Source organism: Oncorhynchus tshawytscha, linkage group LG02 (genome assembly GCF_018296145.1).
Source record: "Oncorhynchus tshawytscha isolate Ot180627B linkage group LG02, Otsh_v2.0, whole genome shotgun sequence".
Taxonomy (NCBI): Eukaryota; Metazoa; Chordata; class Actinopteri; order Salmoniformes; family Salmonidae; genus Oncorhynchus; species Oncorhynchus tshawytscha.
Genome location: NC_056430.1, coordinates 44387028 through 44404627, shown reverse-complemented (window position 1 = coordinate 44404627; position 17600 = coordinate 44387028). Strand labels below are relative to the sequence as shown.

The window sequence follows — 17600 nt, the reverse complement described above, 5'->3', positions numbered from 1 at the left end:
TCAGACCATGAGAAACAAGATTCTCTGGTCTGATGAAACCAAGATTGAACTCTTTGGCCTGAATGCCAAGCGTCACATCTGGAGGAAACCTGGCATTATCCGTACGGTGAAGAACGGTGGCAGCATCATGCGTGGGGATGTTTCTCAGCAGCAGGGACTGGGAGACTAGTCAGGATCGAGGGAAAGATGAACGAAGCAAAGTACAGAGAGATCCTTGATGAAAACCTTCTTCAGAACACTCAGGACCTCAGATTGGAGCAAAGGTTCACCTTCCAACAGGACAATGACCCAAAGCTTACAGCCAAGACAACGCAGGAGTGGCTTTGCGACAAGTCTCTGAGTGTCCTTGAGTGGTCCAGCCAGAGCCCGGACTTGAACCTGGAGATACCTGAAATAGCTGTGCAGCAACGCTCCCAATCCAACCTGACAGAACTTCAGAGGATCTGCAGAGAAGAATGGGAGAAACTCCCCAAATACAGGTGTGCCAAGCTATATATACACATTTGAAGTCAGAAGTTTACATTCACATTAGCAAAATACATTTAAACTCAGTTTCACAAATCCTGACATTTAATCCTAGTAAAAATTACCTGTTTTAGGTCAGTTAGGATCACCACTTTATATTAAGAATGTGAAAATGTCAGAATAATAGTAGCAAGAAAGACTTATTTTCATTTTTTATTTCTTTAATCACATTACCAGTGGGTCAGAAGTTAACACGCACTCCATTAGTATTTGGGAGCATTGCCCTTAAATTGTTTAATTTGGGTCAAACATTTCGGGTAGCCTTCCCCAAGCTTCCCACAATAAGTTGGGTAAATGTTGGCCCATTCCTCCTGACAGAGCTGGTGTAACTGAGTCAGGTTTGTAGGCCTCCTTGCTCACACATGCTTTTTCAGTTCTGCCCACAGATTTTCTATAGGATTGAGGACAGGGCTTTGTGATGGTCACTCCAATACCTTGACTTTGTTGTCCTTAAGCCATTTTGCCACAACTTTGGAAGTATGATTGGGGTCATTGTCCATTTGGAAGACCCATTCGCGACCAAGCTTTAACTGATGTCTTGGGATGTTGCTTCAATATATCCACATAATTTTCCAGCCTCATGATGCCATCTATTTTGTGAAATGCACCAGTCCGTCCTGCAGCAACACACAACATGATGCTTCCACCCCTGTGCTTCACGGCTGGGATGGTGTTCTTCAGCTTGCAAGCCTCCCCCTTTTTCCTCCAAACATAACATTGGTCTTTATGGCCAAACATTTATTTTGTTTCATCAGACCAGAGGACATTTCTCCAAAAAGTTCTATATTTGTCCCTATGTGCAGTTGCAAACTGTAGTATGGCTTTTTTATGGCGGTTTTGGAGCAGTGGCATCTTCCTTGCTGAGCGGACTTTCAGGTTGTCGATATTGGACTCGTTTTACTGTGGATATAGATCATTTTGTACCCGTTTCCTCCAGCATCTTCACAAGGTCCTTTACCATTGTTCTGGGATTGATTTGCACTTTTCACACCAAAGTACGTTCATCTCTAGGAGACAGAACGCGTCTCCTTCCTGAGCTGTATGAAGGCTGCGTGGTCCCATGGTGTTTATACTTGCGTACTATTGTTTTTACAGCTGAACGTGGTACCTTCAGGCGTTTGGAAATTACTCCCAAGGAAGAACCAGACTTGTGGAGATCTACAATTATTTTTCTGAGGTTGGCTGATTTCTATTGATTTTCCCCTGATGTCAAGCAAAGAGGCACTGAGTTTGAAGGTAGGCCTTGAAATACATCCACAGGTACACCTCTAATTGACTCAAATGATGTCAATTAGCCTATCATAAGCTTCTAAAGCCATGACATCATTTTCTGGAGTTTTCCAAGCTGTTTAAAGGCACAGTCAACTTAGTATACATAAACTTCTGACCCACTGGAATTGTGATAAAGTGAATAAGTTAAATAATCTGTCGGTAAACAATTGTTGGAAAAATTACTTGTGTCATGCACTAAGTACATGTCCTAAACGACTTCCCAAAACTATAGTTTGTGAACAAGAAATTTGTGGAGTGGTTGAAAAACGAGTTAATGACTACAACCTAAGTGCATGTAAACTTCCGACTTCAACAAACATTCCATTCCAGCTTAACAATGGATATATGTTTTTGCAAAAAAAAATAATAATAATTAAATCGACATGTAGAATCTATGAATAAAACATCTAAGTACAGTAATATTTTGGACGAAATATTCATAAGCAATCATTTCTGGTGAAAAAGACACGTGAAAAATTGGTGGATATAGCGCTTTGGAAATAAACTCATTTATTTATAACATCAGAGACCAAGAACATCAAACTAAGCCTGGTCTAATCTCACCAGTACACTCAAAAATACAGGGGTGACCCCATTCTAGTCTTCATCACTCTTAAAGGCAGTCTCGTGTAATGCTGTAATCCTGCGCTTTTCCTGCCATGGCGCTAGCAGCATAACTGAGCTGATGTGTCATACAACCCCACCCACCGAACAGGGAAATCCTGGGCCAATGAGGCTGGGCCGTTAGCTGCAGGCACAGCGATGAATCACTGCTCTGCCCGTGTCATATATGCCTACATGCCACGCCATTCTAACCGCCTCCACAAGAGAACTAGGGCGTGTTTACACACATCTAACTAGGCTTATATCCTAAGTAATAATGTCTAGTTGTTTCTTTACCTTGCTGGACTGTCGTAAGTTTCTCCCCTTTGCCTAAAATAGGGATGTGTTATGTTCTAATTCTGTGTAAGCCTTGCCTACGTAAGTTATGGAGTCCCCCGTGCTCCATACCCTGGTTGGATAACTTGAGCAGATCCAGTCTCAAACCTAGGTTGGACAGCAAAATCAGCAGGAGCAGAAGCATTGCATTGTGTTTTTAAAAAAACAGTAGTGTCTCTGGAGCAAACACTACACTGAACACAACATAGCAGAGAAGAGCAAATCCGATGAAACTGTACTTATGGCAATGCTGAGTGTGTCCAAGAGTGTGTGTGTGTGTGCGTTCGTATGCACTTTTGTTTGTGTACGCAGGCATGCATGTGTCTGTGTGTGTACGGGCACGGGTGTGTGTGTGTGTGTAGTGGGTGGAGAAAAGGGGAAAGTGCCTCTCCTCTCTGTGTAGTAGTTCAGGTGAGTGTTAATGGAGGTGGTAAAGTGTTGTTAAGGTAGAGGTTAATGCTCATCTTTCTCTCCTCTCCCGCCTCCACCGATGCACCACAGAGTAATGAACCATAGAGATAAAACGACTGGATCCATCTCTAGGAAATGAACAACCACATTTATCCTGGATCAGGTGATGCACTTAGTGCTACTGCATCAGTATTCACACGTTCCCAAATGGCACCCTATCCCCTATACAGTGCAATGCTTTTGACCAGAGCCATATAGGTCCTGGTCAAATGTGGCGGACTACAGTATATAGGGAATAGGGTGGCATTTGGGATAAAAAAACATTGTAGTTGGTAGATAACTAGCCAGCCATATCAAATAAGGAAGTGTTCTGCTAGCTACAGTACTGTGTATGGAAGCGGTACAGACTGATAAAGATATACATTTGTTACATGCACTGGGCTGTGGCGAGATGAGAGTGACGTCATTGTCAGAGAAGCCCCCCCCCCGGTGGATAGAACACTTACTCACACAGCCAAGGGACTGAAGTAGAACTGTATCGGCAAGGCAAACCGAATCCTAGACAGGTCATTTGAGCCGAGCGGCCCCTTCTTGTCTCGTGAAAGAAAGAAAGGGAATCCACGCACTAAATAGCGGCATTATGACAACAGTGATATAAGATGCCAGGCTTCTGAGGCCCATTTGCTTACAAAACAACCAGCAGAAAACCCATCTTGTTTTCTACTGAAATTAACCAGCCTTTCGTTATGTGTTTGAGTGGCTCCCCCCCTCCATCCACCAGTCAGTCCACTGAAAACATAATTATGTTTCCTTCATTAAAAATAGTCATTTATTGTGTGGAGAACGGCGCTACAGCTGTCCCTTGATTACTAAATGGAATAGAGCAATGATCTATGAAGTCATTAGGGCTACAGTGTGGAACTAATTCCAACCCTGGAATGAACCGCAGAACCAAGGAGGGGCACGAGAGAGAGAAGTGGAGAGAGAAAGAGAGAAAGAGAGAAAGGAGGCAGGAGGGAGAGAGAAAGTAGCAGTGGCCATTTTCTACTCTCAACCCATAGTTGATCAGCTGTCATGTGATTAATCTACTCTGAGTGATTCCAATCGTGTATGTACGTGTGTGCACGTGCGTAAATGTTCCAATGATAAATCAGAGTGCAAGTTGTTGGTGGCGAAAGATTATCTCCTTGTTTCTAAAGCCAGCCCGGGGATGGTTTGAAGGCCTGGTTAGCAAACGGTGTCGAACTCATTAGCAGTAGGCCCATAGCCACACCTGCGCTAATGGATAGCATGTGCTGGAGGGAGCAGTTAAAGGAATACTTCACTAGCTAAAGGCTTGCTGGGGACTGGGGAGTGGCTGTACAGTGAAATAGATACTGTATTGGGTTAAATGGTTAGCATTAGCAGGTCATTGAACTTGCAGAGTCCATACTGGACGTATATTATACATATATGATGTACTTCAGCCTGTATTTTCAAAACGTTGCGTTGGAGACAGCAACGATAAAAATGTCCTACACACAGCATCACTTAAACTACATAATTAACCCTTCACTCTCTGCTGCTCAAACGGATTTAAAAATCAGTCACGTCAGAGCAGTTTAGCCCTGGGACTCAGCACAACCAGCGGCCTAACTCTGGCCATGGGCCCTATTCATGGGGTACATGTTTCGTCACAATATTGTTTTGAATGTTCGAGTGAATTTTTTAGGGTTCATTTAAGAGGACATTCTTTCCACAATTTACCACAATTGCACATATGGAAGGTCACCTGATTTTAGCTAGCTAACTTGAGGCATTGCTAGCAATTGTTGACGAACTTTGCTAGCTAATGACAACATTGCCATCTGTCTAAAGTACATTTGACGACATGACAAAGCTGGCAAAGTTGTTTCCAACTACACATTTGACTACTTTCTCAATGTCATCGTATTTCCAGGCACTATTGTGTAATTTAGACTAAACCATATTTAGCCTCTGTCCAGAATGACTAGGCGCTTATCACTTTAGGGCACCACTACTGTGCCTCCGGTAGAGGGCGACTTGAGTAGATGTTCATAACAATGGCATGACATTACCAACAATGGCATGACGCGACCGAGTGACAGAGGTGCAACCTATGAATAAGGGTCAGATATATGATGACATCATCATTATAACATTCAGTAGGGCTAATGGGGTGATACAGTAATGTGTGAGTGTGTGTGTGTGTAATGTCCCTTACCCTCGATGGGCGATGTCTTGAGCCTGCGGCAGACCCCCTGCACGTCTCCGTAGGAGTCGGCTATCTTGGTGACGGCCTCTCCACTCCTCAGCTCCATCAGCTCTCGGAGGTCCATCACCGTGATGCCAAAGTCCCCCTCCTGGTTGCCATCGGCAACAGAGTTCCCGGGAGGGTGGTCCGCCGTGTTGTTGGCCATTTTGTCGTAGTTGGATTGTTTTCCTCTTTACTCGCCTACTGTCTCTAAGATCACTGTGCGTGACAGTTGTAAACTAAGAACTGGCTCGTAGTGCGGAAATAGTTCAATAGGACAACAAGGAAGTCCAAGTCACCTAAGGGCTTCAACACCTAAGTCCTTACTTTGTGCAGACAGGAAATGTGGGTATTGTAGTAGTATTGAGTGGTGGTCTCTCTGCCAGGTGTGGGAGATGAACATCAGTGGACGAGCGTCTGGACCCGGAAGTGCATATGATCTACCAAGGAAACAGTGGAGTCATGTTCCGTTGGCCACTTCTTCTGTTCCACAAAACTGCAGGAGAAAGAGACAAGAAAAAAAAGGTTTTAAAACATTGAAAAAGTCTAAATGAATATAAAACCACAGGAATAGCTTGCTATTGAGGATTTCTAGCAAATACTACAAGATCACCACCACATAACCAGAAAATAAGAAAACACTTAAATTATTGCAGGAACAGTATGGCAGTGGTTCCACAAACTGTGGGGCGGACGAGGGGGGGTCATTTGTAATTTAAGGAACTCAGCCCAGTTTGAAACGTACTCTTGAAAGTTACAATTGTAGAACGCGCAAGGTGCATTTACGAAATTGGGTACGGCATCATCAGTTCCTCGTCGTGATAGTTATTGCAGACCTTAGAGAGTGATGTATAACTAGTCAGAACGCGTCCAGATCAACCAGCCCATGTCAGCTAACGTTTTTATATCAAGTTTTTGTTGTTGCCCATTGTCATTTTTTGGGTCACGCAAATACTACACGCACACACATTCGACATTGCAAAATGTACAGAATTGCAAGAAAATTGCAAGAGTGGAGGAACTGAGATAAGAGAAGAAAATGCCAAAACGCTAAAGAGATTCTCAAAAGCAGAGAGCATGTGATTCTCTGAATGGGAAAGACAGCCATGCTTTGCGTCGAGGTTGAACAATTCCTAAGGACAGGCCATACAGTAGGACACATATTTAGGATAATCCGACTCACTTGACACACACAGACCCTTTGTTTGTATAAGATTAGCTGTCTCGCAGTGGATCCATCTGCTTGTCCCAAAACGACTGCTTTTCACATAGAATCCTAATTCCCCTATATGGAGGCAGAGGATAAAGACGCCATGGGAATCACCATAGTGACCTGGTTCTATGACACCAGTGCTATAGAGTAGTTATCAGTGATGTGTAGCTGTAGAGAGAGGAGCTATAATAGATTGTTAATATCTCCCATACAATACAAAGTCTAATACAGCAGTCTAATGCAGCGCTGTGTGTTTAAACTGACTGGAAGGAAGAGGACATTATGCTAATGTGAGATAACGCTCTGGACCACTCCTCTGAGCCAGTGTGTGTGTGTGTGTGTGTGTGTGTGTGTGTGTCCCACTCCTCTGGGCTCTCCATGACATACTAAACACCCCAAATGGAGGTCTGCCTTTGATGTGTGCTTATGTGATAAGAACTGATGTGCTGGAGTGTGACTCTCCGGATTTCCATTCTCTGTCTCACAGGCCAGAAATACACTCATGCACACGCACATCCACACCAGGGTTTCCGTTAGCCGGCAACAGCCGACTTTTGGCCGATAAAAATGATGAAAAGCAGATTAATAAAAATTGTCGGGCTGCCTCTCATACACACCCCGATTGCCAGACGTACATGCACCTGATGCTGAGGAGGGAGAGCGAGAGACGAGCCTTGGCCTAAGTTACTGTTGATTGCGAAGATGGAGGCCATTTTCATTGAAGTAAAATGAAAGTTAGAGGGGGAAAAGTATACCGATAGTGAAAGGGGGGGGTTATTTATAATAATTTGTTGTATTATTAATATTATTATTATTATTATTATTATTATTGGCCTATTTATTCATCTAAACCAGTTGTTTAATATGCAAAAAAAAGTGTTTTGTTTAATTCGGTTTTCTCAATACGATCTGCCTTTTTAAATTGTGTGCTCCGTATTTAGGTCAAGTACACCTGCCTATTGCTGTCATTTGTTGGATACGGTAGGCACTAGACTTTGTTGGTAATTGCTGCAATATAGCCTGTTCAAAACATTTGTGAATGTTTAAACCAGTTCACAAGTGTTTTATTTCATTCTGTTGGGCCATTTTCTTTGGCCAAATTAAGTTCCAACTGTAATATTGTGTTTGCCAAAATATAATATCCTGCTCTTATTTTGCCTATAAACAATGGCTTGACTTACTTTTGAAATTACTCAAATAAAGTTTAGAAACTTTTGTGAAGGTTTGGTGTTGTGTGGCAGTGCGCACCAACTGACTCTGAAAGTTGAACTTGAGGTGAGGAAGAATGTTTTAGGCCTCAACGGGGTGAATCCTATAAGTTAACAATATAATGCTCATCATTAATTATGATAGAAAATTAAGGAATTAGTCTCCTTGTGTACGCCTATATCATAGCAGACGCAGTAGCCCATCTGAAAGGCATGTCAGTGCAGCATTCTACCAGCTCTAGGTCTAACCTTTATCTTCATTTATATCTTCATTAAATATTAAATATCGTACAGTGAATGCCTAAGCCTATAGGCATATGCATGCAACACCCTGGTGCGTTTAGTGCTCAAATCTCCAACAGCTGAATAATTATTGTTTTAGGAAAGTAAAAACCAATAATGCAAATGGGCAAGAGGGTTTTGCATAGGCTACGCACCGAAAACACAAGGAATAGTGTTTTAGAAATGTGTAATTAAGGTTGTTCTTAAGGACACGTAAATGTGGCTCATTTGGCCAACATCGCTCGTTTATTGATGGTGATGGCTGCTTGGGTGGACGCCCTAATGGGTTACGCACCCCAATACATATTGATGACCGGGTTATTTTCTCAAAATGTCAGATAAATGTAAATATTCCCAGTCACTTGGCAAATCTTCCTAACAAAAACCCTGACACACACACACACACACACACACACACACTATAATTAGCCTAGGAGCGGTTATTTTATATATGGGAAAGTGGTGTATGTGAGGTGGTTTGCTTGTGAGAACCTGCAGGAAGGCATTAACCTAGATTGGGTTAATATGCTCTTCTTTATACTCTGACATCTTCCCTGGAATTTGATATAAATATAAAACAAAGAGCACCGCACTGATTTAACCTCAGGCCTTTCACTGAAGCAGTTAGACAAAACAACCACCATGGCCATGTACTGCTCCTCAATGGAAGTTTCCACACACTTAGGTTGGAGTCATTAAAAAAAAAAACTTGTTTTTCAACGACTCCACAAAATCCTTGTTAGCAAACTATAGTTTTGGCAAGTCGGTTAGGACATCTAATTTTTCCAACAATTGTTTACAGACAGATTATTTCACTGTATCACAATTCCAGTGGGTCAAAAGTTTACATGCACTAAGTTGACTGTGCCTTTAAATGCTTGGAAAATTCCAGAAATTTCATGGCTTTAGAAGCTTCTGATAGGCTAATTGACATCATTTGAGTCAATTGGAGGTGTACCTGTGGCTGTATTTCAAGGCCAACCTTCAACGTTGCTTGGCATCATAGGGAAAAATCTAAAGAAATCAGCCAAGATCTCAGAAAAATATTGTAGACCTCCACAGGTCTGGTTCATCCTTGGGAGCAATTTCCAAAACACCTGAAGGTACCACGTTCATCAGTACAAACAGTATGCAAGTAAACACAATGGGACCACGCAGTCGTCATACCGCTCAGGAAGGAGACACGTTCTGTCTCCTAGAGATGAACGTACTTTGGTGTGAAAGGTGCAAATCGATCCCAGAACAGCAGCAAAGGACCTTGTGAAGATGCTGGAGGAAACCAGTACAAAAGTATCTATATCCATAGTAGAGTTCAACCGATTATGATTTTTCAAAACCGATACCGATTATTGGAGGACCAAAAAAACCTGATACCGATTAAATCGGATGATTTTTATTATTTGTATATAATAATAACAATTACACCAATACTGAATGAACACTTATTTTAACTTACTATAACACATCAATTTAGTCTCAAATAAATAATGAAACGTGTTCAATTTGGTTTAAATAATGCAAAAACAAAGTGTTGGAGAAGAGTAAAAGTGCAATATGTGCCATGTAAAAAAGCTAACGTTTAAGTTCCTTGCTCAGAACATGAGTCTTCAATATTCCCAGGTAAGAAATTTTAGGTTGTAGTATTTACAGGACTATTTCTCTCTATACCATTTGTATTTCATATACTTTTGACTATTGGATGTTCTAATAGGTACTTTATTATTGCCAGCCTAATCTCGGGAGTTGATAGGCTTGAATTCATAAACAGCGCAATGCTTGAAGCACAGCAAAGAGCTGCTGGCAAATGCATGAAAGTGCTATTTGAATGAATGCTTACGAGCCTGCTGCTGCCTACCACCGCTCAGGTCAGACTGCTCTATCAAATCATAGACTTAATTATAATAACCCACAGAAATACGAGCCTTAGGTCATTAATATGGTCAAATCCGGAAACTATCATCTCGAAAACAAAAAGTTTATTCTTTCAGTGAAATACAAAACCGTTCCGTATTTTATCTAATGGGTGGCATCCCTAAGTCTAAATATCGCTGTTACATTGCACAACCTTCAATGTCATAATTATGTACAATTCTGGAAAATTAATTACGGTCTTTGTTAGGAATAAATGGTCTTCACACAGTTCGCAACAAGCCAGGCGGCCCAAACTGCTGCATATACCATGACTCTGCTTGCACAGAACGCAAAAGAAGTGAGAAAATTTCCCTAGTTAAAAGAAATTCATGTTAGCAGGCAATATTAACTAAATATGCAGATTTAAAAATATATACTTGTGTACTGATTTTAAGAAAGGCATTGATGTTTATGGTTAGGTACACATTGGTGCAACGTCGGTGCTTTTTTCACGAATGCGCTTGTTAAATCACCCGTTTGGCGAAGTAGGCTGTGATTCAATGATAAATTAACAGGCACCACATCGATTATATGCAACACAGGACAAGCTAGATAAACTAGCAATATCAACCATGTGTAGTTAACTAGTGATTATGTTAAGATTGATTGTTTTTTATAAAGATAACTTTAATGCTAGGTAGCACCTTACCTTGAGTGCAATGTAATCGGCCATAACTGGTGTCCAAAAATGCTGATTACCGATTGTTATGAAAACGTCCCTAATTAAAATCGGCCATTCCGATTAATCGGTCGACCTCTAATTCATAGTAAAACGAGTCCTATATCATCATAACCTGAAAGGCCGCTCATAAACAATGATTGTACTTTTTGGAGAAATGTCCTCTGGTCTGATGAAACAAAAATAGAAATGTTTGGCCATAATGACCATCGTTATGTTTGGAGAAAAGGGGGGAGGCTTGCAAGCCGAAGAATACCATCCCAACCGTGAAGCACGGGGGGTGGCAGCATTATGTTGTGGGGGTGTTTTGCTGTAGGATGGACTGCCGCACTTCACAAAATAGATGGCATGAAAGGCTTGAAAATTATGTGGATATTCTGAAGCAACATCTCAGGACATCAGTCAGGAAGTTAAAGCTTGGTCGCAAAATGGGTCTTCCAAGCATACTTCCAAAGTTGTGGCAAAATGGCTTGAGGACAAAGTCAAGGTATTGGAGTGGCCATCACAAAGCCCAGACCTCAATCCTATAGAACATTTGTGGGCAGAACTGAAAAAGCGTGTTCAAGCAAGGCCTACAAACCTGACTCAGTTACACCAGGTCTGTCAGGAGGAATGGCATTTTTACTCTGATTAAATGTCAGGAATTGTGAAAAACAGAGTTTTAATGCATTTGGCTAAGGTGTAGGTAATCTTCCGACTTCAACAATATATACAGCTTACCATTCAAAGTGAATGGCCATCTATATTGCTCCCCCAAAAAGTGTGTTCCTCTCTCTCTGTGTGTGTGTGTGTGTGTGTGTGTGCATGTGTGAGAGAGAGACTTTCCACAGAGGGGAAGTAACCTGGCCTCTAGAGTTTCAATGATGGCGTTTTCAGCAATGCTTCTGGACAAAAAGTTGGTAGACGCTGCTCGGGTCTACAACTGCATTAGCCTGATGTAACCAGTATGCATGTGTAAATGCCACATGAGATCAGTTTCCAAACAAAATCTATTGACTTTGTGAAATGTCAGCAGTCGCCTTGGGACCATTAAAGGGCCACTAAATGGCTCCCTAAATTAGGGGCCCAAACAGTGAGAGCTTTTAGACAACATACAGTACACTGCAATACACTATATATATACAAAAGTATGTGGATAAATTAGTGGATTCAGCAATTTCAGCCACAGCCAATGCTGACAGGTGTATAAAATCGAGCACACAGCCATGCAATATCCATAGACAAACTTTGGCAGTAGAATGGCCTCACTGAAGAGTTCAGTGACATTCAATGTGGCACCATCATAGGATGCCAACTTTCCAACAAGTCAGTTCATCAAATTTATGCACTGCTAGAGCTGTCCCGTTCAACTGTAAGTGCTGTCACTGTGAAGTGAAAATGTCTAGGAGCAACAACGGCTTAGCCGCAAAGTGGCAGGCCACACAAGCTCACAAAACAGGACTGCCCAATGCTGAAACGTGTAGCGCGTAAAAATCGTCTGTCCTCGGTTGCAACACAGCCGAGTTACAAACTGCCTCTGGAAGCAACTTCAGTACAACAGTTAGTCGGGAGCTTCATAAAATGGGTTTCCATGGCCGAGCACTCTTCCCAGAAGAGTGAAGGCTGTTATAGTAGCAAACGGGGGACCAACTCCATATTAATGCCCATGATGTTGGAATGAGATGTTCGATGAGTAGGTGTCCACATACACTACATGACCAAAAGTATGTCCCCAAGTCACCTGCCTCTCCCCTTCTCTCGCTCTATCCCCCTTTTGCTCTCTCTGTGTATTGTTCTCACCCTCACTCTTATCCTCCTCTGTGCCCCTCTTCCTCTCTACTTAGTTGACGTGGTCGTGAATACACAGTATGAAAAACAGCCGTAAGCATGACTTTTACCGACTTCTTCTCGTTTCCCACGGTCACTTTGCTATAAACCACATTAACCATCCTCAATCCATCGCCAGAGAGAATGAGCACCACCGCCACCAAAATGAACAACACAGATCTGTGACACGTCTCTATGAGAAGAGATGTTTATTAATGTCGATGGGTGAGGATCTAGCTACCCGTTAAGACAAGCTAATCAACTGGCACGCTAATTTTACCAATAGTCATTTCATTAGTGAAATTAGCCCAAGCGCCAGAGCATCTCCAACACCAAGAAAATAACGCAGATGCCTCTGCTTGTTCCCTCATTATGCAAAACAGCGCGGTGATGTCATTAACACGGAATGCAGTAATTATAGCTATTGTGATGATACAATTAGGGAGAGAGGGGATGTGAGATGGAGAGATGAGGAATGAAAGAATGTGAAAAACAGGGACGAGGAGAATGATCTAATAATTCACTTGAATGCCGAAATGATAGGGGGGTTCCCGTCATTCTAGTAACATGACCTGATTAAATACATCCAAACTATGGCCTATGCCACAGCGATGGGAGAGAGAGGGTAGAGAAAAGAAATGACAGAGACAGAATACCTTAGAGAAGTAGACGATAACATGGAAGAGAGCAGAGTATGGAATAGCCAAAGTAAAGGCTGTGTGCGTCCAGCTACTACTAGCTGAGGGATTCCCTCTGAGTAAAGGAAGTGAGAGCAGCACAAATACAAGGCATGTGGCCAACTACCTACACTTCCTTATTCACACAAACACACAGCATACAGCAGAGCACAGGGAGGTTCTGTTTTAACAGCGTGGCTGGGTATTTGACTAACTCCACACACACACCACTCCACCCTGATCTGCTACCAGGCCTGTTGTCAAGTAACTCACCACTTACACTGTAATCATCACTAGATACTATTCAGAATACACCGCCAAGCTACTGAAGAGCCCCACTTTCTCAACTCTGGCATGGAATGATGTAGCGAGGGAGAGATCAAGAGAGAGCGAGAGAGAGAGAGAGGAATGTGAGAGAAAAATGAGGATATAAAAACAGAGGGGGTGGAGGAGGAATGATATGCATATAGTGTAGAGAGGGAAATGAGCTAGATGAAAAAGGAGAGTAGTAAAACAAGGAGGCACATGTAGAAAGGCAGATCGAACAAAAGGGAGCGAGGTAGAGTAGAACGAGAGATATGGATAACCCACCAGAGCAATAACGTTGCTACATGTGTCTCATTAAATTACAGTCCTCATTATTGTGTTGTCCTTCTAAATTGCTATTAACAATGGACCATTGAGGTCTGTTTTTTTACTCAAATCTATCTGTACCATCATTTATTTGGCAATGTATGGGTTTTCATGCCAATAAATGTTTTAATTGAATTCAAATTGAGGGAGAGTAGAAAAATCGAGTAGATTTCTATGAGAAGGGCAGACAAAGAGGTAAAGTTAGAAATATAGGTAAAGTAGATGACATGTTAAAGAGAGGGAGGGCAGCAGGTGATTGTAGCTATAACGGTTCAAAAGATAGAGCCACATTTGAAGGAAGAAAACTGAAACCGCTCTGTTTATTACAACCGCATCTAGCGGCTAACGGAGGTCACCGACGTAACCCCGGTTCTGTGAACCAGCACGCTTTATTTTATTTCAGAGTTTCTTTCGCAACCCCATTTTCAAATCAGGTGGCCCCACATGGGGTCGCCATCACCAGTTTGGGAAATGCTGCTCTAATGGCTCAAAGACCATGAGGCTACATGACAGCCTATGCTAGGAACAAAACCTGCTCTCCCTCGTTCTCTTTTTCACTCTCCCTTCCCTTCCCTTCTACCCCGCTCTCTTTGCCTCTTTCTCCCTCTCCCTCTGGAGAGTGTCCCAAATGGCACCCTATGCCCTATATAGTGGGCTCTGGTCATTAGTACTACACAGGGCATAGGGTGCCATTTGGGACTCAGCCAATGACTCCATATAAGCTTTGTCATTCTGGACAGAGCACTCTACTGTTTATCTGCTTACTATCGGCCAGCTGATGAAATTAGTGACCACGGTACCTCAGGCTAGATCAGTGTGTGTGTGTGAGCGTGTGCGTGCACAGAAATATAGCAAACCAGGAACAAAGTGTCTTACGACTATTAGAGAACAACAGCTACTACAGTAGATACCCAAAGTGTACACGCAGTATTACTACAGTACTGGAGATATAAATAATTATACAATACGCAGTGTGTGGTAAGTGAATGTTAAGCGTGTAAATTCCCAGTTACACACTGCTACTCCCATTCCACTATTCTCTCACTTCTCTTCCTCTAGTACTAGGCCACTTCAATACAACGTGCTGTGAAGAGTGGCAGCAGCATTTACCAGCGAATAAGTGAACAAGGTAAATCCATTCGAACACTGACCTTCCATTCCAGCCCTTTACTTGACAACAAGAGGACATTGACAGGACATGGCTGCCTGGTTTAAATGGTAGCATATTATTTAAGGCATCATAACCCCGCTAGGGAGGAGAAGAAAAAAATAAGAAGAGATTGAAAATGTCTGGAAGAAAAAAAGTTTGACATCTCATTCATACTAAACTGTTAAGCGTTTAGTAGGTATTAAAAAGTGCAGGATCAAATTTAGAGTTTTCAAAAATCAGACTTTTCATGATTAGTAGAAGAAAACTCAAATATACAGTCATGAACTGGCATCAAATTATAGTTAAGAGCACTCTATCCTGTATCTAGAACAGAAAACAGAAAAGTGGAGTGCAGCAACAACAGCAACCTGGGAGCAGCTCTTCGGAGTAACAGTTGCTGGGTTGGTGATGGAGAGAGGGTCAGTGTATTTTTTTGGGCCTCCTATGTCCAAATAATAATAATAATTAATAATAATAATAATAATATAATAATAATATATATATATATATATATATATATATATATATACACACACACACTTGTGTGTGGAACCGGTATTTATTTTTCATATTTTAGTCATTTAGCAGAAGTTTTTGCTCAAGGACACGTCAACAGATTTTTCACCTAGTCGGCTCAGGGATTTGAACTAGTAACCTTTCAGTTACTGGCCCAACATTCTTAACTGTTAGGCTACCTGCTGCCTAGTCTAACAAATTCTAAATGGCACGAACAGTTTGCAAATTAGTTTAAGTGGAAAATAGAGGGGACACATTTATTCCAAAACTGTAGCTCGTTGTTGGAACAATCAACCAGTCCATTTTGAATTGTTGCTAAAACTGTCGTCACTTGGCAAGGAATGTGGCTTGTGTATCCCATCAGTTTTTAACAGGCACTTATACCTGTAGGCCTAACGGGAGCTTGTACGCGCACTCACGGTCGTAACGCAACTGAGTAAGCCATGGAGGGAATTTAGGGAGAAGAACTATGCGATGTTTGGCATGGATTCTTTTCTGTCGTGCCCCACAAATCCACATGTCAAATAAAATTAACGTGGTCTTCAAGAACATTTCACTTGCCTGCTCAGGCATCCACAAACCACATTCCCCAAAATTGTTTTAGTGTTTTTACATTTAAATGTATTTATTTATTTTTAAATCTCTGGTTAAAAAATTTTAAAATAAATTTAAAAAACAAAACAAATCGAGCTTCGGAGTTCTTCCGAGTACTCGAACACTCATGTCCATCCCTACACCCTCCGTTCATCCATCAGCAGTCAGGGTATTCAACAGGTGGGGATGGAAAAACAGATTGGCTGGAGGCGAAACAGATCAAACACCGGTAAACAAATTAGGGAGGAAAGGGAGATGGGGAAGGGGAGGTTAGTGACACAGGTGAAAGATGAAGAGCTGGGTTTGTATTCTAATGGAGGTAGAAAGGGGAGCGCAGAGATGAAGAGAAGAGGGGGAAAGAGAACAAGAGGAGAGAATAAGGTTCAGTTGGTAGGAGGCAGAACTCCTCACCTCTATCATTCTCTTGGCCCTCAACTTCTCCCTCCTCACCCCTCTCCTCCCTGCCCTTTCCCAATCATCCCTCCTTGCCTTCTCTCTTCCTGCCTCTGCAGACACACCTGCCTTGCATACTAAAGCACGGACTGCGTCTCTCCCTCTCCTTCCCTCCCTGCAGAGCAGATACGCAACCCCCCACTCACAGACTGCACCAAACCCCACCTCCCCCTCTGCCACTAAGAAAACGTGGCTGTGGCCACACCCTAGACAGTGGGGAACTTGCCCAGTCGCACCCAGCAACAGCTCAAAATCAGCTTTACAGTTCCAGCACCACATGCTATAGCTGGCTGATCGCTTACGGCCCTATACTGCCTACTAATGACTCATACATCCCATGTGATGTAAAGTGTAAGCACACGCACGTTGCCAACACTTGCTCCACCCACACCCAGTATGGTGTGCACACACACAGATCACAGTTGACTTCAGAGATGGGTTAATATAATAAATGGTCTTAACATATAACACTCCATAGGGAAATCAGGCCCTTCTCAAAGAACCAGCTTCAGTTCAACTGTGCTTACTCTCACTACAACACCACACAATCTCAGAATACACAATCTCAGAGTAAGAGAGTACGAGAGTAGCATTGAAGTGTGTTATTCAATAAGCTAATGTTTTGCATTCAAACACACTGTCCACTCCCCTATTTTTAGATACGAGTCAATATAAAAACCTAGATGATAATATCCAGTAAATCACAGCTAAACAAACATTATCTTAGCATGTGGTCTGTGTTTGTATATGCAGTGTTGTGCTGCCTCGGTTCTAACGAGCTGACCAGTTGCTGGTGTTTACCAATGAAAAATCTGCAACAGGACAGAGTACACACACCAACATCTCTCCCCCTCCGCCTCTCTCTCCCCCTCCCTCCCTCGTTCCACTGTTGCAGTGGCAGAAGGATAAAGCAGGAATGAAGGAGACCACACCCTATCTGCAGTCACATGACCTGCCTGGAGGAGGAAATCCCTTACTGCAGAGAGGTAGAGAGAGAGAGAAGAAACTGAAAAAGACAGAGACGGACGGGGTTTTAAGAGTACAGAGAGAAAGAGAGAGTGAAAATAGATTAACCAT

At 42.3% G+C, this 17600-nt stretch overlaps 1 protein-coding gene across 8 annotated transcripts in view; it reads right to left on the bottom strand.

Moving 5' to 3' along the window:
- LOC112244844 (plasma membrane calcium-transporting ATPase 1) overlaps positions 1 to 17600 on the bottom strand; it is a 144911-nt gene that overhangs the window by 96533 nt on the left and 30778 nt on the right. For all 8 annotated transcript variants that reach the window (XM_024412662.2, XM_024412663.2, XM_042299363.1 and 5 more), the window contains one exon: positions 5372 to 5897. In XM_024412662.2, coding sequence (XP_024268430.1) covers positions 5372 to 5567 — 196 coding nt within the window. In that variant the 5' untranslated portion in view covers positions 5568 to 5897. The remainder of the gene's footprint in view (positions 1 to 5371; positions 5898 to 17600) is intronic.